The 25542-nt window shown below is 41.9% G+C and overlaps 1 protein-coding gene across 2 annotated transcripts in view; it reads right to left on the reverse strand.

The window, feature by feature from the left end:
- Positions 1-653: 653 nt before the first annotated feature.
- KBTBD12 (kelch repeat and BTB domain containing 12) overlaps positions 654-25542 on the reverse strand; it is a 76316-nt gene continuing 51427 nt past the window's right edge. The window contains exons 7-8 of one of the 2 annotated variants that reach the window (XM_059161911.1): positions 3157-3339; positions 654-1018 (exon numbers count right to left, since the gene is read on the reverse strand). In XM_059161911.1, the coding sequence (XP_059017894.1) occupies positions 3158-3339 (182 nt within the window). In that variant the 3' untranslated portion in view covers positions 654-1018; position 3157. Of the gene's footprint in view, positions 1019-2125; positions 3340-25542 lie in introns of those variants that run through there. The other variant, XM_059161910.1, reaches the window with a different exon arrangement.

A 25542-nucleotide genomic window follows, 5' to 3' on the forward strand; every position in this document is an offset into this window, starting at 1 on the left:
ACAGCTCTGTATGGTAACGAGCTACTAAATTTGTGGTTGTTTTTCTGGCGCAATAGAAACAAATGCAGAGATACCCTGAACTACATTGCACTTTTCCTGTTGTGGGTGTAGACCCTACTTCCTCATAAGGTGTCAAGTCCCCATGTTTGCTTTCTTCCCTCCTCCAGAATGTGAACTCATCGAGGGCAGAGCCCCGCATCACAGCTCAGACCCTGAGAAAGACCAGGTTCTCCCACTGCTGGTGTTTTGTGATCTGCCTCATGCAGCACCCCTCTGAGAAATGCCTCCGTGGCCTCCCGCTTTATTCAGGATACTCTGGTAGTGCCAGGTCTGGGGCTGGGGGAGTGGCTCAACCAGCGCGGGGTGCTGTCAGATCCGTGCCATGGGGACATTCCTGGCCCCTGCCCTCTTCCTGGTCCACCCTCCCAGGGCCCACCCCTCCAAGGCTGTAGACCCAGTGTTGGCACACTCTCCTTAGAATGGGCTCTGGGGACCCCCAGCATTGCAAGGGCAGAGTAGGGGCCATCGGTGGGGGATGCTGGGCCTCAGACCCAAAGGAAGTGCCCTGGGATGCTCAGTACTTCCTGGGCACAGGAAATGAGAGAAATGGACATTGAATTGCAATATGAAGAAAAACAAAGGCGACCTTTCATTAGTGGGTTTTTATTCTGGAAGTTCAAACTGAAAGCATCTGCTCATTATAAAGTCAATCAGTGGGAACAGTGGTGCTTTCTTGGTGCACGCAAGCCAGACCCGGACATGCTGGCGGCCGCCATCTTTTGCCAGCCCCGGCATTCAGATCATTTCCCTACTGTGTTCTACGCTCCATGTCCAGAAATCTTGCCTCACGAAGATCAGAACTAGCAAAGAGTTGAAGTCGTCAAGAGTGCTCCATAACATACATATCCCCTCATGAAGAGATGGCCTTCAGTTGAGGTCAAAACCGGAGCAGTAGGAATTCAAAGTGGCATCTCTGACAATCTCGGACAACAGGAGGGTAAAGGTGTCTTGTGTTTAACTACGAATATGAAAGTCAGACAAGAAGCACCAAGGATACTAAAAGCAAAACCTTGCTTATTCCCCTGCCCACCACCTGGAGGAGCTGAGGGGCTGAGTCTGGGAAATGAAGAACCATCTCACACCGAGTGCATAGCTCCCCTACAGTCCCCCCAGAGCGCACTCAAGCCCTGGGTTGCTGTGGGCACTGTGCTTTGGGAAATGCGGATGACAATGATAATGGTTCTAGAAATAATGGCAGCTAAAGGTTGTTTGTTGTTTCAGTACCTGACAGCCACTTTGCTCAGCACTTTCTCACTCAGTCCTCATACCAACACTAAAAAGCATTTTTCTCCCTTTTCTGCATATGGGGAAAATGAGGCTTTGGAGAGGTTATCTTGCTGGAGAGATCACACAGCTAGCGAAGCAGCAAGGCTGGCAGGAGAGCCTAGATCTTGAACCCGATGGATGGATAAGTCGTATCATGACACACTGACGCGGGCTTCCTGGATGCAGGAAGTGCTGCAGCTTCTAGTGTGTGCTTGAGGGGTGGGGCAGGCACTGCGGGTCTGCTAAGAGGAAGTCGGGGAAACAGATCTGGGGAGACTCTCTGCCACCACGGCTGCCACAGCCAGCACAGCCACTCAGAGGAACTACTCTGCCTTTGTAGCAAGACCCCCTGCCCACCCCCCCCCCCCCTCCACAGAGATTAGGAGCCTTGGCCAGGGAGAAGCATCAGCTTCTCTTCACTTTGCTCAGTGCAGGTTCCAAGTGGCGCCATTGCAAAGTGACAGGCATGGCCGCTGCCCTCCTCGAGTCTGGCCTACATGGGGACAACCTGTATGGGGTCTTAGTGGACCCCTGTCATGGTGGCAGAAGCAGGTTTCCCACTGGGCCTGCCTCTTCAGCCTGCTTCAGCAGCTGGAACCTGGGAACATGGGCTCATGGTCGTCATGGTCACATGACCTGGCACCAGACAAGAGCTGTCTCAATCTAGCATTGTCTCCCTCTGAGAAGGTTCTAGGGAATTTACTGAGCACTCCTGTTTTAAAAAAGAGCCCTGTGCAATGGGAAACTCTGGAGAAGTTGTCGAGGAACAGCTATGAAAGTGCACTCTTTGAATCCACTGTACTTCCAGAAGTATGAATGGTAAGTCAGATAGATGGATTCCCCATGTGTCATTTAAATGTCACCCCTAAAGTATATTCAGGGACTGGCTGTTTTCTGATTATGCTCAACTGTGGGCTGGAGCAGGCGGCTCCATCCCTATTGGTAGTCTTGGGGAAGATCCTGCAAAGGCTAGATAAGAGGGCAGGCAGCCGGTAGCCAAAGGGATGTGCTTCTTCTCTCCTCCACTCCAGAGCCTTGTCAGGGCCAACCTGCACAAGGTCATGTGAGCTAGAGGGCAGCCTGGATAAGTCTAGTCCGGGACACTGCCAGGGCCTGGATGAGGGTAGAGTTTCTCTGCTCACTGTGGTTGGGCTTGAGTGCCTGAGCTGTTAGGAACTTGTGGTTCACTGCTAGCCCCATTTTGGGCAACGTTGCTGCGGTAGAAGAATATTCTACACGAGAATAGAAAGTCTCTGTAAGATTGAAACTGGAAGAGAGCACAGAGGGACGTTTTCCTTTAACATCACAAGATCGTGAGATGATTCCCCTGCTCAGAGACCAGGTCCACAGTCTTTGTGTTTACAGGTGTTGGTCACTTGTCTATAATCTCCTTTTCCAGTCTTAGTAGCAGAGCCCATGGCCCGGGCAATCTGACCCAGCTCTGGGCTGTTGCTCAGCTGTTTCTGTGATGTCCCCATGATCTGCACCCATGGGATTGCTTCTTCACCATCTGAGGCCCCAGTAAAAGGTCTGCTCCTTGGCAATGCTGTCCTTGAGTCCCCAGCAGTGTGAGGTCCCTGCATCCCTTGATTCCTATGGCACTTATCCTGTGTTCTTCCTGTGCTGTTGCCACACTTGACCTTGTAATGTTTTGTCCATTCTAACCAACTGCAGGTCCCTATCACAATATCCAGCACACACTGCTTTGCACATGGACCACTATGCATATAACACACATGTTCAGGGTGACTGGCTGGTGCCTGTGGGCTTTCTCCATTCCTAGTGCCTCCCGTGTTAGACACAGCAGGAGGTCCTACAGCAAATACTGACCTCAGTGTTCATGGCCTTCTTCCACCAGATCTGAAGGTGGGGGGATGAGGTCTCGGGGGTTCATCCTGGCCACCAGACAAACGTCATAACTGTCATGCATGAGGACATTGATGGCTACAACATTCCATTGGTTCTCCCATGGGTCCAGCTCCAGTATTTCTTTGGAGATAACCTCATGTCGATCTGAAAAATAGCAAAGTAGGAAGACAAAATGTCATGAGGTCTGAAATTCAGAGGTTATCTTTACTCTATTGGAAAACACCCTCTAAAAGGCATCAAGCACCAAAAATTAATGAACAAACATACTTTCAATGGAAGGCGTGGTGTCCCTAACGTTTAAGAAACTAAAAAAGGCCATGTTATAACGCACATTCAAAAATTATTATTATTATTTTAAAGATTTTATTTATTTATTTGACAGGCAGAGATTACAAGGAGGCAGAGATTACAAGGAGGCAGAGAGGCAGACAGAGGGGGTGGGGAAGCAGGCTCCCCGCTGAGCAGAGAGCCTGATGCGGGGCTCAATCCCAGGACTCCGGGATCATGACCTGAACCGAAGGCAGAAGCTTCAACCCACTGAGCTACCCAGGCATGCCCCAAAATTATTTTAATAATTGATATATTAACTGGGCATACTGTTGTCCAAATTTAGTAATTGATTATGCGAGCTAGGGATGGAATTGCCCTTATTTCTACACCTAGAGGGGAGTTACAGCTGGTAACCATGTGTGAGTTGCTGGCCTCCCTGAGCTTATGTTTCCTTAAAGGCAGATGGGGATGCTAATACTCAGCCCAAGGTTCTTGCAGGAAATAGATGGCACACCCTAGCTGAGTAATTTGAAGAGAATTTAGTGAAGGGACTGTTGGAAGGGTGCAGACAGGGCTCAGGAAGACCCACTAAGAACAGCCATTACCACCCTTAGACCTGAGAGGCAGCAAGGGGAGGAATGGGTACTGGGCTCGGAGAGGGCAGCTGTCTAAAGAGTGCAGCCTGCCAGGAGCTGACGTAGGCAGGGAAGATGGAGCAGCCATCCTCAGCAAGCCCACAGGGAGGGGTCAGGGACAGTAAATTCCCTGACTCTACCCTTCTTTTAACCAACAGTCTCTGTTTTTGGCTCCCACTGGATGGACTCAACCAGAAGCTAGAGGAGAAAGACATCTGCGAATGCACCCATTCATTATTTGTCAACTTCACAGGACATAGAGCATGACAGAGAATGGGGCAGAGTGAGTCTGGAGGATTTCCAGCCTAGATGATTATTTCACAATTTTATGATGATAAGAGGAGATAATGTATGCATAAGTGCCCAATCCTGGCATATTAAAGTCAATTTTTGAAAATGATCCATGCATGCTTGCAAATGATGGTTATTTTGTAGTTGTTGGTGCAGTGTTCCATGTGCATTCATTGGGTCATGTTAGCCAACCCTCCTGTGTATTTATGGATGTTTGTGGGCTTATTCTTCTAGTTACTGAGGGAACTGTGTTAAAATATCTCACTTAGATTGTGGATTTGTCTGTTTTCCCCTTTAGTACTGTCAATTTTTAGTTTACACATTTTGAGTCTGTTATTAAGAACATATAAATTTTACCATTTATAAATTTATCATTATGAGTGATCCTTGTACTCTAGGATAAGTTCCGTCAGCATTCTTTTTTTCTTTTTAAGATTTTATTTATTTGACAGAGAGAGAGAGAGCACAAGCAGGGGGAGCGGCAAGCAGAGGGAGAGGGAAAAGCAGGCTCACCCGCAGAGCAGGAAGCCCAATGCAGGACTCCATCCCAGGACCCTGGGATCATGACCTGAGCTGAAGGCAGTCACTCAACCAACCAAGCTACCCAGGTGCCGCTCCATCAGCATTCTCTTGACTGATATTATAAATTCTGAAAAGTAGTATTTTCAAGAACCACTCTAATGATCTTCATCTTTTAACCTGGAGCATTTAGTCTGTTTACATTTAATGCAATTACTCATATATTTTGGTTTAAATCTACTGCCTCATTTGTGGATTGTCCCTATCTTACTTATTCTTTCTTTTCTCCTTTAATGCCAACTTTTGGATTGGCGGAGTATTTTTTATCATTCCATTTCCTTCTCTCTACCGATTTAGAAGTTATAATCCCTGTTTCTATTTTTTTGGTGGTTATTCTAAAAAATAAAACATGCATAATTAACTTATCAAGACCTAAACATAATCAATACTTGACCCTCTTCTTGGAGAGCTTTATAATAGTTTAATTATATTTACTGTCATCCTGATGTATTAGCTATTGTTGATGTGCATTTTAATTCTATATATCTTTCAGCTCTGCAAGACATTATCATTATTGTTTTATACAGTAAATGCTCATTCAGAATTAACCCACACATTTATACTTCATTGCTCTTCATTATTTCTTGCATCTTAGAGTTCATCTAAGATACTTCTCTTGTGCCTCAAGTATATTTCTAAGAGGTCTAGCATGTTGTTTCCTTGAAAATGTCTTTTTTCACCTGCCTTTTCTGAAAGAATTTTCACTCCCCAAACACCATAAAATAGTAAGAGTAGCTATTCATTCTGTGCATACTGTGTACTGTGTCTAATGTGCTGGTTGCATTTCAGACATTATGTTATATCATCCACACAGTAAGCCTGCAAGCAGGTACTATTGTTATTCCAGTTTTATAGGTTAGGAAAAACTTACAGCAATTGAATGCTGTACCTACATTAGAAGTGGCAGAACCACAAAATACATCCAGATGTGTGGCCCTCAAGACCCTTGCTCATAACTACTAAGCTGTTGAATGAAGGAGGACATCATGGTATCACTGTATTTTTCACAGCTTGTTGATGAGACCAATAAGTGGGGTGTAAATCTTATACAAATTTGGTGGTTCTCTTTAAGGAAATATTACAAAATTACAAAACCAAAATTAGGTATGAAAATAAAGATTCACTTTTTTCCAGCTTTCCTGAAGTTGATTGATAAAAACTGTCTCTGTTTATGGTACACATTGTGAAATGAATACCAGAATCAAGCTAATTAATAGATCCATAACCCCACGTAGTTACCTTTGTGTGTGTGTGTGTGTATGTGCACGTGTGTGGTGAGAACACTAAAGCAAATTTCAAGTATATGATACAGTGTTGTTAACTATAGTCATCATGCTATGCATTTTCAGAACTTACTCATCTTATAACTGAAAGTTTTTAGCCTTTGACAACCGTCACCATTCCCTCTACCCGAAGTCCCTGGCAACTACCATTCCACACTCCACCTCTGTGAAATTGACTATTTTAGATTCCACATATAAGTGAGATGGTATAGTATTGGGGGTTTATTTGTGTGTGTCCAGATTATTTCATTTAGCATATTGTCTTCCAGGTTCATCCTTGTTGTAAATGGACAGGATTTCTTTCCTTTTAATGATTGAGTAACAGTCCCTGGTGCATGCACGTGTGTTTATCACATTTTCTTTCTTTCTTTTTTAAAAGATTTTTTAAAAAATTTACTTATTTGGCAGAGAGACAGAGAGAGAGAGAGAGAGAGATCACAAGTAGGCAGAGAGGCAGGCAGAGGGGGAGGGGGAAGCAGGCTCCCCACTGAGCAGAGAGTCCGATGCGGGGCTCGATGCCAGGACTCCAGGATCATGACCTGAGCAGAAGGCAGAGGCTTAACCCACTGAGCCACCCAGGCACCCCTTTATCACATTTTCTTTACAACAACTCTGTCTAGCTAAACTTTCTGTGATGAAGGAAATGTCATATAATCCACACTGTGCAATAGAGCAACCATTAGACACATATGGTATTGAATAATTTAAAATGTAGCTAGTGAGACTGAAGAACTGATTTTGAACTCTTATTTAATTGTATTAGCTTGAATTAACACAAAGCTCTAAATCTCTTTTTGTTTCAGTTTTAAAAAATATCTCTTTGATCTATCAATTTCTGAGAACAGTATCTTAAAGTCCATGCAATTTTTGTGGATTTATCCTTTTATCTTATGATTTGTAGAAGTTTCTGTTTTATATATTTCAAAGTCATTAAATGCAAAAGGGTCATGCCTGTTGTATTGGTTAAGGTTCTTGGTAGCAACAGCAGAAACCAATTAGGGTGGGCTTTAGCAAAATGGGGATTTATTGGAAGGAAGAGAGCTCAATAGATTGAGGAGAGCTGGAGGCTTGGCAGGAGGCTCTGACAGGGTAGAGCACTACCATGGCTCCTTCCCGTGGCTGGCTACTGTGGCTATGGACACTACTTCTAGAAAGGCTGCCAGTGCGGAAAAACCTGACAGGTGTCCAGTACAGGTGTTCTATCTTCTTGCTTGTTACTCCTATGGAGATGAAACAGCCTTTTCCATCTTAGCTGCTGCCATCATCTTGGAATGCATCTTTTACCATTGCCACACCCACTAACTGTTTTTGTTTTGCTTTGTTTTAGCTGGGGAAGGCTTCTGGTGTCCTTATTCAAATTAATTCAGGCTGGGCCCTTTTACAATTTCAGAGTAAACAGTTTTCTTCACTGATTTTGCTTCCTTCTGCTCATTTCAGTGTTTATTGGGGAGACATTTTTAAAAAAGATTTATTTATTTGAGAGAGAGTGAACATCTGGCAGGGAGGGGCAGAGGAAGAGGAGGAGAGAATCCTCAAGCTGACTCCATGCCCAGTGCAGAGCCCAATGTGGGACTTGATCCCAGGAACCTGAGATCATGACCTGAGTTGAAAGCAAGAGTCAGATGCTTAACCAACTATGCCACTCAGGTGCCCCTGGGAGATATTTTTTAAAAGCCATCTATGCTTTCTAACATATTAAGCCACTAATCTAACATATTAATCCACTAATCCGTTAATCTAACAGATTTCTAGAAATCTGTTACTTTATTTACATGGAATGAAAATTATAGCCTCAGTGGCAAAGAGACCAACCAGTGAGTTTTATTTATTTTTAAATATTATATTTATTTATTTGAGAGAGAGAGAGAGAGAGAAATAGAGCACAAGTGGGGTGAGAGACAGAGGGAGAAGCAGACTCCCCACTGAGCGGAGAGCCCGAGGTAGGGCTTGATCCGGGTATCCTGGGATCATGACCCGAGTAGAAGGCATATGCTCAACCTACTGAGCCACCCAGGGGCCCTGAGAGTTTTCTTGAGTATGAAAGCTCTGAGATAGTGTACTAGAACACAGGTCTGACTGTGGAGACTTGAACTCTCAGGAAGAATGTGGACCCCGCCACAGCTGTCACCCAGAATCACGTGGCAGCACCTCAGGCCTATGTGGGGCCATCCTGAACGCTGTCCTAAATTTCTACGAATGGAGCTCATAAAGCGAGGAATCAGTGGTTGGCATTTGTGTTTACCTAATTATGTGAGTTTGGGTTCTGGAAACATTATGAGACTAAGAAGGGGCAAGAAACTGGAGGCTGAACTCAGTGTCAGCTTTTTTCAAGGCAGTTAATTTTCCAAAAATAGACACACTTAATGCAACAGCATCTTAATTATTGAAAGAGTTAGGAATCTCTCCCTGCATCTTGACACCTCCAGTAGTAAGCAATTTAAAACACCATTTTACATGAAGTATAAAAAATGCACATGGTTTTTTTTTTAAATAAATGATGATATGGCAAAGGAACTCCATCTGTGTGGTAGACTGCCTTGGGCTGTACCCCCAGGTGTTTTAGGGGGTGCTCTCCCATGTTGAAGGTCCTTCTGTGGAAAAATTGGAGGAGACTTCAGTCTAAATGTCATCCTTGAATTCAATCAGACTAGTGAAAAACCCAAAGTCTTAGGATATTTTTTGTCCTCTGTAGAATTGTTTCCCTTTGACTTGCTCTTCTGTGAAATGTTAACTGCTATTTTATTCATTATAAGAGTACTTTGAGGGCATTTCCCACAACTCTAAATGAGGCTATGGGGAGAAGTTTCTTCCACGTTTAGAAGATATGTACCTTCTAAACCGTGGTTTGTTCTTCCCTTGAGGACACTGCAAACAGGACATCTCTCCTTTCTGCTCTGGCCTCTAGTGACCTCAGAGATAAGATGGCAGTCCATAGATTGCCAATGAAAAAAACCTTTAGGCACTTTTATGTAACAATGTCACCTTATCTTGCTTTTCTATCTTTATTTTCCCTCCATTCATTTTCCCAATTTATTTTAATTTCTATCTTATTATGGAATATGCCTCTCTAATAGCCATCTCAAATTCGATTTCATTTTGAATGAATGGACATGTGAATAAATAATCAATTATAGAATGAATAATGGACCCCAGGCCAAGTTGGTTTGTCCCCAGCTGAGGGGTGTTACCTATCCTCTCCAGGACGGCCGGTGAAAGGGGCCTTTAAATGCCCCTGACTCAAGCAGGAAGAGGAGGATCATGAGTGTCACAAAAAGGCATAACCAGTAGCTAATGGCCTTGGCTGGTGGAGGAGGCCAAGAGTTCATTCAAAAGGGCAAAAAAGAAACAAATGAATGGCTGAGTATATGTAGTTGTCTATCTGCAAAGGATGTGAAAGGGAGAGCGATGGCTCTTTATGGCCCTCTAGAGATTTCAGTGTAATTACAAAATCATGTTACATAGTTACAGTCTTTGTGTATAAATTCAATGAGTTGATCAAAGATTTTATATGTTCCACCAAGTTGAAGGAATGGATAAGTAAAGCCTCTTTAGATCAAGGGATAATTTTTATTCAACATAATGGATTGTAAATGAACTCCTACTAAGTATCCTGGGATTATTTATGAGAAATATAGAATGTGTTGTATGCTTAAATGTGCATGTAGGAGTTAAGATAGGAAATTATTCTTTCAAGAATTTTTTTTACTTTTATTTTCCCAAGAGGAAGACATCATTTTAAAAAATGGGATTATGGGGCACCTGGGTGACTCAGTCAGATAAGCATCTGCCTTCAGCTCAGGTCATGATCTCAGGGTCCTGGGATTGAGCCTCCCTACGCAGGGAGCCTGGTTCCCCCTTTCTTCCTGTCTCCAGCTGTCCCTGCTTGTGCTTGTGCTTGCATTTTCTCTCTCTCTCTCTCTCTCTCTGTGTCAAATAAACAAATAAAATTTTAAAAATGTGTTACTCAAACCTTTAAAAAAATAAAAATGGAATTATGCTTTCTTTAAGCACAAGTAGAAGATCTAGGAGACAAAATTAACCGATACAGACCATTGTATTTAATGTAAATATTGGTATGTTTGGATTTAGGTCACTATTTTATTATTTCTTTTATTTTTGTACCTTAATTTCTCCTTTCCTTCATTTTGAATTATTTGAATATTCTTAATATTAATTCTTAATATTCTTAATAATTCTTAATTATTTGAATATTCTTAATATTAATTCTTAATATTCTTAATAAATTTTAATTTATCTTCAGTTTTTAGCCACACCTGCTTATATATTTTTTTAAAGATTTTATTTATTTATTTGACAGATAGAGATCACAAGTAGGCAGAGAGGCAGGCAGAGAGAGAGGAAGGGAAGCAGACCCCCTGCTGAGCAGAGAGCCCGACGCAGGACTCGATCCCAGGACCCTGAGATCATGACCTGAGCCGAAGGCAGTGGCTTAACCCACTGAGCCACCCAGGCGCCCTATGTTTTTTTTTTTTTTAAGTAGTTGTCCTAAGGATTGCAATATGCATATTTTTAAAAAAAGATTTTATTTATTTTTCTGACACAGAGAGAGACACAGCAAGAGAGGGAATACAAGCAGGGAGAGTGGGAAAGGGATAAGCAGGCTTCCCACCAAGCACAGTGCCCGATGTGTGACTCAAACCCAGGACCTTGGGATCATGACCCGAGCCGAAGGCAGACACCTAATGACTGAGCCACCCAGGCGTCCTACAATATACATATTTATAACAGACTAATTAATATATTTCCAGTGGAAAACAGGAAGCTTATTACCATATAGTTCCTATGTCTACCTTTGGGGAAATGGTCCTCTCTGTATAACATTAATATACACTGAAAATGGGGCACCTGGGAGCTCAGGTTAAGTGTCTGCCTTTGGCTCAGATCATGATCTCAGGGTCCTGGGACTGAGCCCCAAGTCAGGCTCTCCAGTTAGTGGGGAGTCTGCTTCTTCCTCTATCTCTTCCCCTCCCCCTCTCCCTGCTTGTGCTCACTCTCTCTTCCTCTCTCTCTCTAAAATAAATTAAAAAAAAAAAAACCCATAAACTGAAAACACTGTCAGACCATTCACCATAGCAACTTCATTCACCATAGCAACAAGCATGTCTCCTGAGGCATGGGAAACAAAAGCAAAAATCAACTATTGGGACTTCATCAAGATAAAAAGTTTCTGCACAGTGAAGGAAACAATCAGTGAATTAAAGGACAACCTACAGAAGGAGAGAATATATTTGCAAATGACATATCCAATAAAGGGTCTACAATATGTAAAAAATCCATATATATATATATAAACTTATCAGACTCAACACCCCAAAACCAAAAATTCCAACTTAAAAATGGGCAGAAGAGATGAACAGACATTTCTCCAAAGAAAACACCCAGATGTCCAACAGACACATGAAAAGATCCTCAACATCACTCACCAGGGAAATGCAAATCAAAACTTCAATGAAATATCACCTTACACCTGTAAGAATGGCTAAAATCAATAACCCAAGAAACCACAGGTGTTGGAGAGGATGTGGAGACAAAGAAATACTTGTGCTTTGTTGGTGGGAATACCAAATGGTGCAGTCACTGTGGAAAACAGTATGGAGGTTGCAACCCAGTAATCACACTATTGGGTATTTACCCAAAGAATACAAGAACACTAATCCAAAGGGATACATGTACTCTTATGTTTATAGCAGCATTATTTACAATAGTCAAGATACGGAAGCAGCTCAAGTGTTCATCAATGATGGATGCCATATTTATCTATCGATTGATCAATTGATTGATAGGTAATGGAATATTACTTAGCCATAAAAAGAATGAAATCTTGCCATTTGCAATGACGTGGCTGGAGCTAATGAGTATTACACTAAGTGAAATAAGTCAGTCAGAGAAAGACAAATATCACATGATTTCACTCATGTATGGAATTTAAGTAAAGGGGAGAGAGAGAGAGAGGCAAAGAAATCCTTAACTTTAGAGAATAAACTGATGGTTACCAGAAGGGAAATGAGTTGGTGGAATGATGAAATAGGTGTTGGGGATTCTGTTTCTCTTCCTTGATTCCTGAAGTTCCAACTTTCTCTGAATCATTTGCCTTTGATCTGAGGAATTTTCTTTAACTTTCTGTTGGCAGGTCTGTTGGCCATAAATCTCTTAGTTCTTCTCCATCAGAGAATATTTTATCTTAATTTTGCCCTCATTCCTGAAGGGTATTTTTGCTTCTTATACAATTCCAGATAATTATTTTTTTTTCAGAGCTTAAAAGCTTTGTTCCATTGCCTTATGACCTAGCTTGAGAAATTCACACTCATTTTAATACTTTCCCTTCATATGTTATCTGTTGTTCTTCTCTGGCTTCTTCAAGATCTTCTCCTTATCTTTAGTTTTTAGAAGTTTGGTTATGATGTGTATGGGTGTGAGTTTTTCCAAGTTTATCCTGTTTTAATTTTTATTTATTATTATTATTATCATTTTTAAGATTTTATTTATTTATTTGACAGAGATCACAAGTAGGCAGAGAGGCAGGCAGAGAGAGAGAGAGGGGGAAGCAGGCTCCCCGCTGAGCAGAGAGCCTGATGTGGGGCTCGATCCCAGGACTCTGAGATCATCACCTGAGCTGAAGACAGAGGCTTAACCCACTGAGCCACTCAGACACCCTATCCTGTTTTTAGTTCGCTGAGTTTCTTTATTTAAATTTAAATTTAATTAATTAACATATAGTGTATTATTAGTTTCAGAGGTAGAGTTTAGTGATTCATCAGTTTTATATAATACTCAGTGCTCATTATATCACGTGCCCTCCTTAATGTCCATCACCCATTTACCCCATTCCCCTGCCCTGCCTCCAGCAACCTCAATTTGTTTCCTATGATTAAGAGTCTCTTATGGTTTGTCTCCCTTATTGATTTCATCTTGTTTTATTTTCCCTCCCTTCCCTTATGATCCTCTGTTTTGTTTCTTAAATTCCACATGAATGAAATCATATGATAGATCTCATTCTGAAATAGGACAATCAGAAAGATTGACTTATTTCAGTTTGCTGAGTTTCTTGACTCTATAAGTGCATTTCATAGTCAAATTTGGCAATTTTTCATTATTCCTTAAATATCTTTTCTTCACCGATATTTCTTCTTTCCTTCTGGGATCATGACATGAGTATTAGACCTCTTAGCATTGCCTCATAGGTCCCCAAAGCTCTGTTCAGTTTTTTTCCCCAACTTTTTCTCTTTGTTTTTCTGAATGGATAATTTTATCTGTCTTCAAATTGAGTCCATTCAGTAATCTGTTATTTTGTTTTTCTGTTCTAAAATTTCCATTTGGTTCTTCTTCTTCTTCTTTTTTTAATTACTTCTGCTTCTCTACTGAGACTTTCTATCTTTACATACCTTTCAAAAGTAGTCACTTCTTGGAGCACCATTTTAAAGATTTTTATTTTATTTTATTTATTTGACAGAGAGACATCACAAGTAGGCAGAGAAGCAGGCAGACAGAGAGAGAGGAGGAAGCAGGCTCCCTGCTGAGCAGAGAGCCCGATGCGGGACTCGATCCTAGGACCCTGAGATCATGACCTGAGCTGAAGGCAGCGGCTTAACCCACTGAGCCACCCAGGCGCCCTGGAGCACCATTTTAATAACTGCTTTAAAGCATCTGCCTAGTTATTTCAAAATTTGTGACATCTCGGAGTTGGCATGTTGTCTTGTCTTTTCCCTTGTGAGATGTTGATATTTTCTTGGTTCTTGGTATGTCAAGTAATTTTGAATTATATATAAGCATTGTTAATATTATGATTCTGGGTCTTGTTTAAATCCTATGGAAAATATTGATTTTTTTTTCTAAGCAGAAAACTGACCCAGTGAGGTACAACACCAGTTCCCACCTACCTTTTGTGGGCTGTGCTCCTGATGTCAGCTCAGGGTTCAAAGCCCTCACAGTGTCACTGGGCTGTGTGTGTGTGTGTTATGCAGTGGCCAGGCAGGAACTGGGCAGTGATTACTATTCAATTCTCAAAGACTTTAGTATACCATTTAGGACTAAACCATCCATGTGCAGGTGAGGTATGAGCCCAGGAACTCATAACCAACTTTATGGGATTGATTTTGTTGTTGTTGTTGTCAAATGATCCTTTATTGAAATATTTTCCTCTGCAGTTCTAACTAACCAGCATTCCACTGCACCACTGTTGATGTCATCTATGAGGCCATGAAGGTGGCGGCCATCAACATTGCAGCCCACAGAGTGGGCAGTCCCCAGGATCTCTTTAGTGGTTCCAGAGATGGAACTTGGCTAGAGCTAAGTGGCTTTAGTGGCTAAAGCTTGGTGCTGCATCTGTCAGGCAAGGTCGACAATCTCATCAAAAGTGATATTTCCACTGTGCTTCATGTTTTTCTGCTTCTTTCTGTCTCTTGGCAGTTCCTTAAGGGCTTTGACAATCAGGGCAGAGGCAGAAGGTACCACTTCATTCTGAGTCTCTCTGTTCCGAATGATCAGTTTCACTGTAATCCTTAGACTCTTCCAATGACGGTTTGCCTTGCTAATGCCATCACCAACATTTTTGGGGGACAGACCTAGGTGGCTGATGTGGCACGGACCGCCCCACCCATCCACCTCAGGTATATGACTTTGACATCCATGGGGTTGAACTTAGGGGACATGGTGGAGGTGGCTGGTGTCAGATGAACCTGGATTTGGGGCAAATGAAGACCGTTGCACCTTCACTTCCTCCAAGTCAGAAGCCAAAAGCTATGGGATCATTTTCTTGAGCTTGTCCCTACCTTCAATCTTCCTGACACCTTTTTCCCCCCCCGTAGGAATTCCCTTGTTCCCCTTCTTGGTCTTCTGGCTAAAAAGCTGGGGCTTTAGATTCCCCATGGTGCTGCCCACTTTCCTTGAATTTGTTTGCTTCCAAGTCTAAGGGCCAGTAGCTTGAGAGAGAAAGGCAATGGGGTCTTTCCTCCCATTCTTGGGACCAAAGGTCCCCTGGTCAAGAGAAAGGGGTGCCAGCCCAGTCTCTGCTGTTGTCAGTCATCACCTGACATTGCCTGAGGACTGGGGTGGGAGAGAATGGAGAAAGAAGACAATATCCCCCACTTCCTCTGACCCATGTGGTCCTCTTTCTTGTTCCTTGAAACAGAAGTAGAGGGCTTCTCTTAGAGCTCTTTCTGTCCACCCTTGGTGCAAAGTACTGGGTTTCAGGTCGCCTTTGAGTCTCAACCAATAGGTACCAAGGGAAACAAATGCGGGAACTTATCATTGATTTGCTGGTACTGCATGTTCTGGTTTTTTCTTCCCCAATCTGCCTATGACCATTTAGTTTCAGAGCTCTCAGGTAGCTGCTCCATGCATTCTGCCCAGGGGCATTGCTTGCATTCAATGGGAATGCAGACTCCATCTTGATTGGAACCCAGCTTACAGTCTCTAGTGGAAATCGGGGAGATGGCCCTAGCTTTTGGTCCAAAGAGATGTTGGGGGCTACCTTAGCAAAAAAATAAAGAACAGAGTTCCTATGACACATACATGCAATGGACACTACCCAGCTGTAACACTGAGCAAGGATGACCTCTGTTACCTGATTCGGAATGACCCCTGGGAGATGTTGTTTAGTGAAAAAATAAAAATGCATGGTTTTAAAGAATCGCCTCACAGATAGTAACTCTAAGTGAAGTTAGGCAGTATATTGACCAGGTAAATAAAAATAACATTGCCAGTGAGGGGCAATGGACTTGAATTGTCTCTAGATGTCATGTGCTGAGAAGGACATAGCAGGGATGTAATATTCTAGCCTGAAATGCATAACCCAGGTTTAATTACAAGGGATCTTCAACTGGATCTCAGAAGAGGAATATTTTATTTAAAAGGAGGAAAGACTGTATTATTTTAAAATGTCAGTGTTATAAAAGGCAAAAAGATGTATGTAGAAATATTTCAGAGTTAAGCAAACTGAAGAGACATATCAAGAAAATGCTATACCTGATGGTAGATGGGTATGGAAAGGAAAAAAATGGTGTGAGGGACATTATTAAGTCAGTTGACAAAATTAGAATACTAAGAGTAGAATATATTAAAGTATGAATCAATGTTAAAATTCCTAAAATTGTTAGTTACACTATGGTTATGTAAGAGAATATTCTTTTTATTCTGCACACTCCAATATCTAGGGGTAAGGACTGTGATACATACAACTTCTCAAATATGAATAGAACAAAATTCTGTATCTGTCTGCAGATACAGAAAATTCTGTATCTGTCTGCTGTGACTAAGCAAATGCTAAATAAAGCAAAAGGGGCAACATGTTAGCAATAGGTGAATCTGTGTATTGATTATGCTGTATTGATTATGTTTTTGTTTTGCCACTTTTCTGTAAGCTTGAAACTAATTCTGAGTCATTTTAAAAAGAACACAGTTCCCTAAATCCTATTCTGTCTTGGCCATTGTGATGTCAATGCTGCAGGCTCCCAGGCCCTTTCTGCTGCCTGCAGTCCCGTGCGATAGTAGACTGGCCCAGTGTTTCCTGGCTTGGAGACTGGAGAGAAAATCGTATGTCATGCTAACCCATCAATGTCAGTCTTTCCAGTTCGCAAAAGCTTCTAAAACATAGATAGATTGGTATGCCAACTCAGCACAGAACACTGAGGCTGCATTCCTATTCTGGGATGCGTTCTAGAAAAAAGAACGCGAAACCAGTGATTACATGGTAAGAAGAAACTTGTGCAAGATGAAAACAGTGAACAGTCGGCTAAAACCACCAGAAGCCGAATCTGTTCAGAGGCAGCATTTTAGTTAGAAGTAATAAAGCATCTTTGTTTGAAGGTGGGTGGTTAGGATGGTGTAGCAGCCACCATCGGTGGCATCAGTGACAGATCCGCTGTCAGCCACACCCTCTCGGTGATGTTTGTTCCAGAACATGCTGATCACATCCTCCTGCTACTCTTTGCCTGAGGATTTTCTCTCAGCTCAAGGGGGGCAAGTTGGGAGTCAATCTGAGGATAAGTACCTCAGATTCCCCACCACAGGGAACAACCCGGAGGCTGATCCACACTGTCTCTTGAGTTTTCCAACAAGATTGAATGCCAGTGGCCCATGGCGGTAATCCGCCAGTTAATTCTTCCTCATGGCCTCTTTCCTTTCCTGTCTCACTCGCGTCTCCTCTCTTAATGCCTCCCAGAACTATGTAAACTCAAATCCTGTCTCACTGTTTATCTTTGGAGGAGCTCAGCCTAAACAGATGGTTACTTTTATTTATTGGAAACTTAATTGGAAAATGAGGCCAATCAGTGTGGAGGGAAAAGCTGGTGTGGAAGAGCGAACTAATGTCCCTTAGCAGTCAGGACAGGAGCGATGCAGTAAGGCTGCAGGATTTTGGGATGATATGTTAGCTTGTCACTGTCTAGTGACAGGAGGTCCTATCTGTTGGAGGATACTACTTCCTGATCCCCTGCACATGAATTGATCCCCACTCCATTGCTCTGGTGTTTAGAGAACAGTGCTGGATGACCGGAGTGCCAGAACAAGGTGAAACTGATGGCTGTCGCGCCATCTTGGCCTGTATCATGGAAGGTCTCTGGGAAGAACACAGATGGAAGTGAGAAAAGAGTAAGGCAGACTTGGGATGAGAAGCAGTAGAAGAAGACACTTGTATGACTCCCTCAAAAAGAGTTTGAGAACCCATCATTTTGGCTTCTTGCCTTGGTGGCCAGCAAGCTGAGTTAAATTCTGGAAATTTCCCTTAGCTTAGGTTTTCTGATAAAACTATCCTCTCCACTTAATACGAGGCATGTTTTTAGTTTCATTGCTCCTATGCTTATTCTTTAAATGGTCTCCATTCTTTTTGCAAGTACAAACGGTAGATATGACATATAAAAAACAAAAGTAGCAAGTCTCCTTCAGGATATTACAATTTTAGTACAGTTTCTCCAGGGAAGATTGAAATAACGATGGTAAAACAGACAAATTCAATTATACTATATTTCTCTCTGTGGCTGATAGTCCTAAGATAAAACAGAAGTTGATTGTGTAGTTGCCACCAAATCTTTTTGTTCCTTTCTCAACTTTTTATTTTGAGAAACTGGAAGTAGTGGAAAGTGGAGTACAGAATATACCAGCAGACTTTCCATCTGGATTTAATAATAGTTAACATGTCTCCATATTTTTACTGCTTCCCTCATGTGTACACATGAACACACATTTTCTTTTTCTGAAACATTTAAAAATTAGTAGCAGACATGACACTTCACCCCTAAATACTCACCATGCTTCTTCTAAGAATAAAAATATTTCTTTACATAATTACAATACCGTTATCAGACCTAAGAAAAAAACATTAATTCCATCATATTAAATAATATCCTGTCCATGTTCTGATTTCTGCACTTGTCCCCAAACTGTCCTTATATGACTGCTCTTTTCAATCAGAATGCAATAAACACTCACACTTTATATTTGGCTTTTATGTCTTTCTGATTGCTTTTCATTTAGGATGGCACTGTTTTTGTTTGTTTGTTTTTTAAATTTCCCATGACACTAAATAACTTTTTTGGGTTTGGACCAGTTTTCTTGTTTGAATGTCCACATTCTGAATCTGTCTGTTCCCGCAGAGGGTCATTTAGCTGTTCCTCTCCTTGTATTCCCTATAAACTGGAAGTCTGGAGGCTTGATTAGACACAAGTTAATAAATTTGGTGATGGGAGGTAGGCAAGACCTTCCTACTGTATTACCCAGAAAGAATACACAGCCGATCCTTGAACAACATGGGTTTGAATCACATGAGTCTGCTTATATACAGATTTGTTTCTATAAATAGTACTATAAGTATATTTTCTCCTTCTCATTATTTTAACCATATTTTATTTTCTCTAGCTTACTTTAATATAACTATTTTAGTATATAATGCATATAACATACAAAATATGTGTTAATTGACTGTGTTATCAGTAAGGCTTCTGGTCAAGAGGAGGTTATTAGATAAGTTTTGGGAGAGTCCAAACTTATACATGGGTTTTTGACTGCATGGGGGTGGGGGTCGGCACCTCCCTCTCCTGCATTGTTCAAGGGTCAACTGTATCATACAATTATCCTATTTTTAATGATGATTATTTGGTTACAATAGTGACCGTCCAATATCACTGTTGAGGAAGTCTGTATTTTTCCTCATAGTTAGTATCAGTATTGTGGTTAATATTGGGCAGTACTTCGGTGCTATGTCCGGATCCTGTTCTTCATAACCTTTCAGTCAATGCTTTTCATATCCACTGATGATTTGCCTGAACCAATTACTATATTAGGGGTTGCAAAATGACAAGTCCATGTATCCTTCGATCGTTCCTTTTACATTTATTATATATTCAATCAATTACAATCAGTAATGACTTCGGATGTTTAGATTATTCCAAATTTGGCCACTGACTACCCTTTTAGGCTGGCTTCTCTGTCTTTTGATATGAATCCCTTAAGCATTTTCTGGTATGCTTTCTGGCAGTACAAGATCACAGTTTTTGTGCTCCAAACCTGGAATCAGCTCTTTCTCTACGGAGCACAGCTACCGTCTAAGCCTCTGGCTAAAAACGTTATTCCACTAACGTAGCAACTTCCAGTTTTGCTCTCACTTTGCTCCTTCAGGGCTGGGACCACATACATTCATTCTCCAGGGCTTAACATAGGTTTATTACCCAGAAGTCACTCAACAAAGCTTTGTTGAATGAATGAAGAGTGGACATCAGCCAGCGTAGTGGTTCTCAATTCCGACTGCGTATTAGAAGAATCTGAAGAGCTTTGAGAACATGTGGATGCCCAGGTCACATACCCAAATATTCCCATTTAATTTGTTTGGCACGGAGAGACAATATAGTCACCTGGTTAAAAAAATGCAGACTTCGGGGCCAGATGATCTGGATTTTGGACTCCAGATTCGACATTTACCCTCTGTGTGACCTCTTTCGGTGGCTTCTGTTTCTGCTGTGAGGATCCACCTCACAGGCTCCTGTGAGAATTAAATCAATTAACATATGCAAAGTGCTCAGAATAGCTCCTGGCAGAGTCTACACCAGCTAACTGTTAGCTGTCCATTTTTTTTTTTTTTTTTTTAGATTTTATCTATTTGACAGAGAGAGAGGCAGTGAGAAAGGGAACACGAGCAGGGGGAGAGGGAGAGAGAGAGGGGAAGCAGGGGAGCAGGGGAGCAGGACCTGAGCCTAAGGCAGATGCCCGATGACTGAGCCACCCAGGCACTCCTTAGCTGTCCATTGGAGTCTACATTTGTTAGCGAGGTGATTAATTTTTTGAAGTGCTTCCCAGTGTGTTTTCTCTTTTTGATAACTCCGGGTTGTCCTTGGCAGCCTTTCTACCTTTAGGACTGGGCCCTGAGAGGCTGAATGAGAGAAGACAGAGGGGTGGTTTGAGAGGAAATCTTGCTGGAGCTAGGGGAGGCAGAGAGCTCTCAGGTCCTGGGTGGAGGAAGGACAGATTCCTAGAATTATCCAAGGAAGATGGTGAAAATGTGTCAGATGGGCTAAGGGGGACTGGAAGCAGAAGGGACTTAGGGCTGGACTCTGGGGGAACCTCTCTGCCAGAGCCTTGCCCACTAGGGTAGCTAGATAGAGCTGAAATGGAGAAAACCACGGGCTCCCTCAACTTGCTCACGGAGGTCCCGTGTCACCTTGGAAGGAATGGGAGAGTAGCTACAGATTGCAAATACGGGTGCCAACCGGTAGGGCAGGGGTAGGAGGTGAGGAGATCCTCCACCAGAGATTTAGGGGAAACATGCTAAAACCAGAGGCTGGAGGAAAGCTGAGTCTCAAAGAGCCAGTAGCTGGAATGAGCTGAAGTGGGGGCTTTGCCAGCGGGAAGGCAACTGGGCCCTCTGGTAGCAGCCCCTCCTCGTGGGATAACCGAGTAATCCTGGGGGCTCACTGGAGCTAGAAAACATGGGAGTGGGTCTTCAGTATTCAGTTCATTACAGCTGTCACCGAGATGTCTGCTCCCCAGGGTCACCTGGTCCCTTGAAAGGCAAGATTTCTGTGTGTCCAATATTGACACTGGGGTCTTTTGCAAGATCCTACAGCCACTAGGTTGTCCTCTCCTCCTGGAGGCTTTTATGAGCAGCAAATAGTTTCCTGCCACTAGGGGTCACCTGCCACCACTGACTCTCTCTCTCGGTCTCCAGAAACCTACATTTCTGTCCCTAGATGAGCCATTTCTGCCTCTTTTAAGTAAAGAACTCGCCCCCCTGCACTTTTCCTGTGGGCAATTCAGCTAATTCTCCTCATAAGTGCCAAACACAAAAGCCAAATTACTTTGGGGGGAAAAGAAAGAAGAGCTCCTTTCCCCTTAATACCAGATTTATTGTGATATAATATACATGCCATAAAATTAATCTTTTAAAAAATGTATAATTCAGTGTGTTTTAGTATATTCACAGAGCTGTGCAACTGTCACCACATCTTATTTCAAAACATTTCTCCTTAAAAAGCAGCCCTGTACCCTGTACCCATTAGCAGTCATTTCTTGTTCCTGAGTCCCCCTGACAACCACAAGTCTACTTTCTATCTCTATGCATTTGCCTTTTCTGCACATTTCATATAAATGGAATCATACAAGGTCTTTTGCGGCAGCCTTCTTTTACTTCATATAATGTTTCCAAGCTTCAGTTATGTGGTAGTTTGTGTTAGTATGCTGTTCCTTTTTATTGCCAAATAATATTTCACTGTATGAATGCACCACATTTCCTTTGTACATTCATTAGTTGATAGCGATTTGGGTTCTACTTTCAGGCTGTTAAAAATACTGCTGTTGTGAACATTTGTGTATGGGTGTTTGTGTGGATGTCTATCTTTAATTCTCTTGGGTCTATACCTAGGAGTGGAATTGCTGGGTCCTAGGACAACTCTGTGTTTAACCTTCTGAGGAACTGCCGGAGTTTTCTAAAGCAGCTGCCCTATTTTACATTTTCATCAGCAGTGCAGGAGGGCTCCAGTTTCTCCAATCCTTGTCAATATTTGTTATTTATTTTCTTTGTCATAGACATCCCAGTGGTGGTGAAGTGTTAACCTCATTATGGTTTTGATTTGCATTTCCCCGATGGCTCATGAGGCTGAGCATGGGCCATTTGTTTATATTCGTTGGAGAAATGTCTGTTCAGGTCCTTTGTCAATTAAAAAAAAAGGGTTCTTTTTCTTTTTATGATTGAATTGTAAGAGTTCTTAATATATTCTAGATACAAATCTTATCAGATATGCGGTTTGCAAATATTTTCTCTTTTCCTGTGGGTTGTCTTTTCATTTCCTTGGTGGTGCCCTTTGAAGCACAAAAGTTTTTAATTTCCATGCACAATTTCCTCACTTTCTCTTTTTTGTTTGTGCTCAGACGTACCTAAGAAACCATGGTCTCATTTGGGATCACAAAGATTTATGTGCGAGTTTTCTTCTAAGAGTTTCACAGTTTTAGCTCTTATGTTTGGGTTGTGGATCTACTTTGAGTTCATTTTTGTCCATGGGTGAGGTAGGAGTCCAAATTCATTCACTTGCATGTGGACATCCAATTATTCCTGCACCATTTGTTGAAAAGGGATCCTTTCTTCATTGAGTTGTCTTGGCACCCTCGTACCGCCCTGGAACGTCAAGTGTATTCCACTGATCTGTATGTCTGCTATTGTGCTGGTTCCACACAGTCTTGATTATTATAGCTTTGAAGGGAGTTTTGAAATTAGGAAGCGTGAGTCTTCTAATTTTGTTCAAGACTTTTGTATAGTCTCTGTCTCTTGCATTTCCATATAAATTTTAGGATCGGTTTGTTAATTTTTCTGTGCAACCTTTTGGATTTTGTTTAGGTTTTAATTTCTTTTCATGATGTTCTGCACTTTTCAGTGAACAAGTCCTGCACTTTTTAGGTCACTTAGATTACTATGCATTTTATTCTTTTTGATACTATTATAAATGGCACTGTTTTCTTAATTCCATTTTCAGATTGTTCATTGTGAGGGTATAGAAAATACAATTTTTTTTTTTGTATATTGGTCTTGCATCCTGCAACCTTGTTGAATTCATTAGCTCTAAAAGTTTTTTTTGTGTTTGGATTCTTTGGGATTTTTCTAAATAAAAGATCATGTCGTATACAATTATTTATTCTTTTCTGATCTCAGGGCGTTTTGTTTGTTTTTCTTTCCCAATTGCCTTCATTGGAACCTCTAGTATAATGTTGAATATAAGTGGCAAAAATAAATATTCTTGTCCTGTTCCCGATTTTAGGGAGAAAGCTTTCAGTCCTTGACCACTAAGTATGATGTTAGCTGGGTTGGCCCTTATCAGGTTGTGGAAATTCCCTTCCATTTCTAGTTTGCTAGGTGTTACTCTCATGGAAGGGTATTGGATTCTGACAGATCTTTTTCTGCATGTATTGAAATGATCGACCTCTTTTTTGCCCTTTACTCTACAAATACGATGTCTTGAATTGGTTAACTTTCACATGGTGAACCAACTTTTCATTCATGGGATAATCCTGCTTGGCATGGTGTATAATTTTTTTTGTATGTTGCTGGATTCAGTTTGCTTGTATTTTGTTGAGGATTTTTGCATCCTTATTCTTAAGGGTATTGGCCTATAGTTGCTTTGCAATGTCTTTGTCTAGTTTTAGTATCAGGATGAATTGGAAAATGCTCTCTCTTCTCTATTTTGTAAGTTTGTGAAGGACTGGGGTTAATGAGCTCTGATGTTTATGAAACATAATGCTGGTTTCCTCACTCTGTTGGAGGTGGAGAAAGAGGTTTTGTATTTGCTTTTGTGTTTGTTTCTGTCCCCTGACCCCATTCTGCGCTGGTGAGTTCTAGGACTCTGTCAAGAACTGTGCAGAGAATAAGATTTTACAGGGTTGCTTGTTACAGTTTTGTGGACACCGAGAGATGATGTGAACCCCCAAGGTCTGAGATGAAGGGCAATGTCATTCACAGAGAGAGTAGTAGCCAATGCATCAGCATTCTTTATTTGAGACCCAGTTCCCACAGAACAGCATGAAGAGTGACAGGTGATACCTGTGTAGTCAATGGGCTGCATTATAGGAGAGGAACCCTGAGCTTAGGAACCCTAAATCTTTTTTTTTTTTTAAAGATTTATTTATTTATTTAGGGGGGCAGAGGGACAGAGAGAGGGACATAGCAGACTCGCCACTGAGCATGGACCCTGATGTGGGGCTTGATCCCACGGCCCTGAGATCATGACCTAAGCCAAAATCAGGAGTCAGGTGCCTAACTGACAGAGCCACCCCAGGACCCTGAATCTTTTATAATGGCCAGTAAATATACCTGCCTTTTGCTGCAGAGGGAGACACTGTTTCTGTTTTCTGGGCTGTATGCTATAAAAACATGCTTAAAAAGATAGTCCAGGACAAAGACAGTCAGTGCTTCTGCTCACAAGACATGCCTGAGACTCGTGGAGAATCAGCTCCCAGCAGACCTCCTAGATAATATTTTCTTTCATATCCCTCCCCGCAAACCCCAGTACTCCTGCATTATATGTACTATTATTTATACATTTTAAGTTTAGTTTTTGATCTATCAGTTCTACATGCACATGATGTAAAAGAGTCAAACAGCTTTACAAGGTGTATTCCTTAAAAACAGTCATCTCCTCCCCTCCCCCACATTTACTGCTCCTCTTTCAACTCTGGCTGAGTCTGCTGGCATTGGGCATTGTTTCTGTAAATAATACTTTTTACACTACTGATGCTGCTTGATTTCTCAGATGAAGGTATTGACTCTCGGCGCCCACCATGGAAAATGGAAAATGCGGTTCTACCTTTCTTTCACATCCCCGTGTTTGCCTACTTCCTGGTTTCCTGTTTTTCCCGAATAGTTAAGGTGTGATGTTGGTCAGCGCAGGGTTTAATACTTACATTATTAGACGCTATTATTATAAAAGCTATTCACAGATGAGCCATGTGCCATACTTCTCCTTTCCTGTACAGCTTCTTGTTTTCTCCACGCCAATTGCTCGGTTTGGTTCGTTTTCATTGCTCTTCTCCAAATGTCTAAATGTCTGGATCTTCCAAAACCTGAAGATCTCATCCGTTTTCTCTGCTGGCAGTCTTCTCCCGCTAAGCCTTTCGAGCCACCCCATTCTGTGCTGATCTCCCCTCAGATCGTCCCTCAACATCTTCCTGGGAATTTCTTCTTTTCTATCGTGTTTGACCCTGTTCCCTGGATCCAGTGTCAACTCTTTTTTGGTTTATCTGTCCATTTTTGGTGAATTGTATCCTAATAAAAGGGCACAGAGGAGTTACATATTTTGAGA

This window comes from Mustela lutreola, chromosome 2 (genome assembly GCF_030435805.1).
Source record: "Mustela lutreola isolate mMusLut2 chromosome 2, mMusLut2.pri, whole genome shotgun sequence".
In the NCBI taxonomy this organism is placed as follows: Eukaryota; Metazoa; Chordata; class Mammalia; order Carnivora; family Mustelidae; genus Mustela; species Mustela lutreola.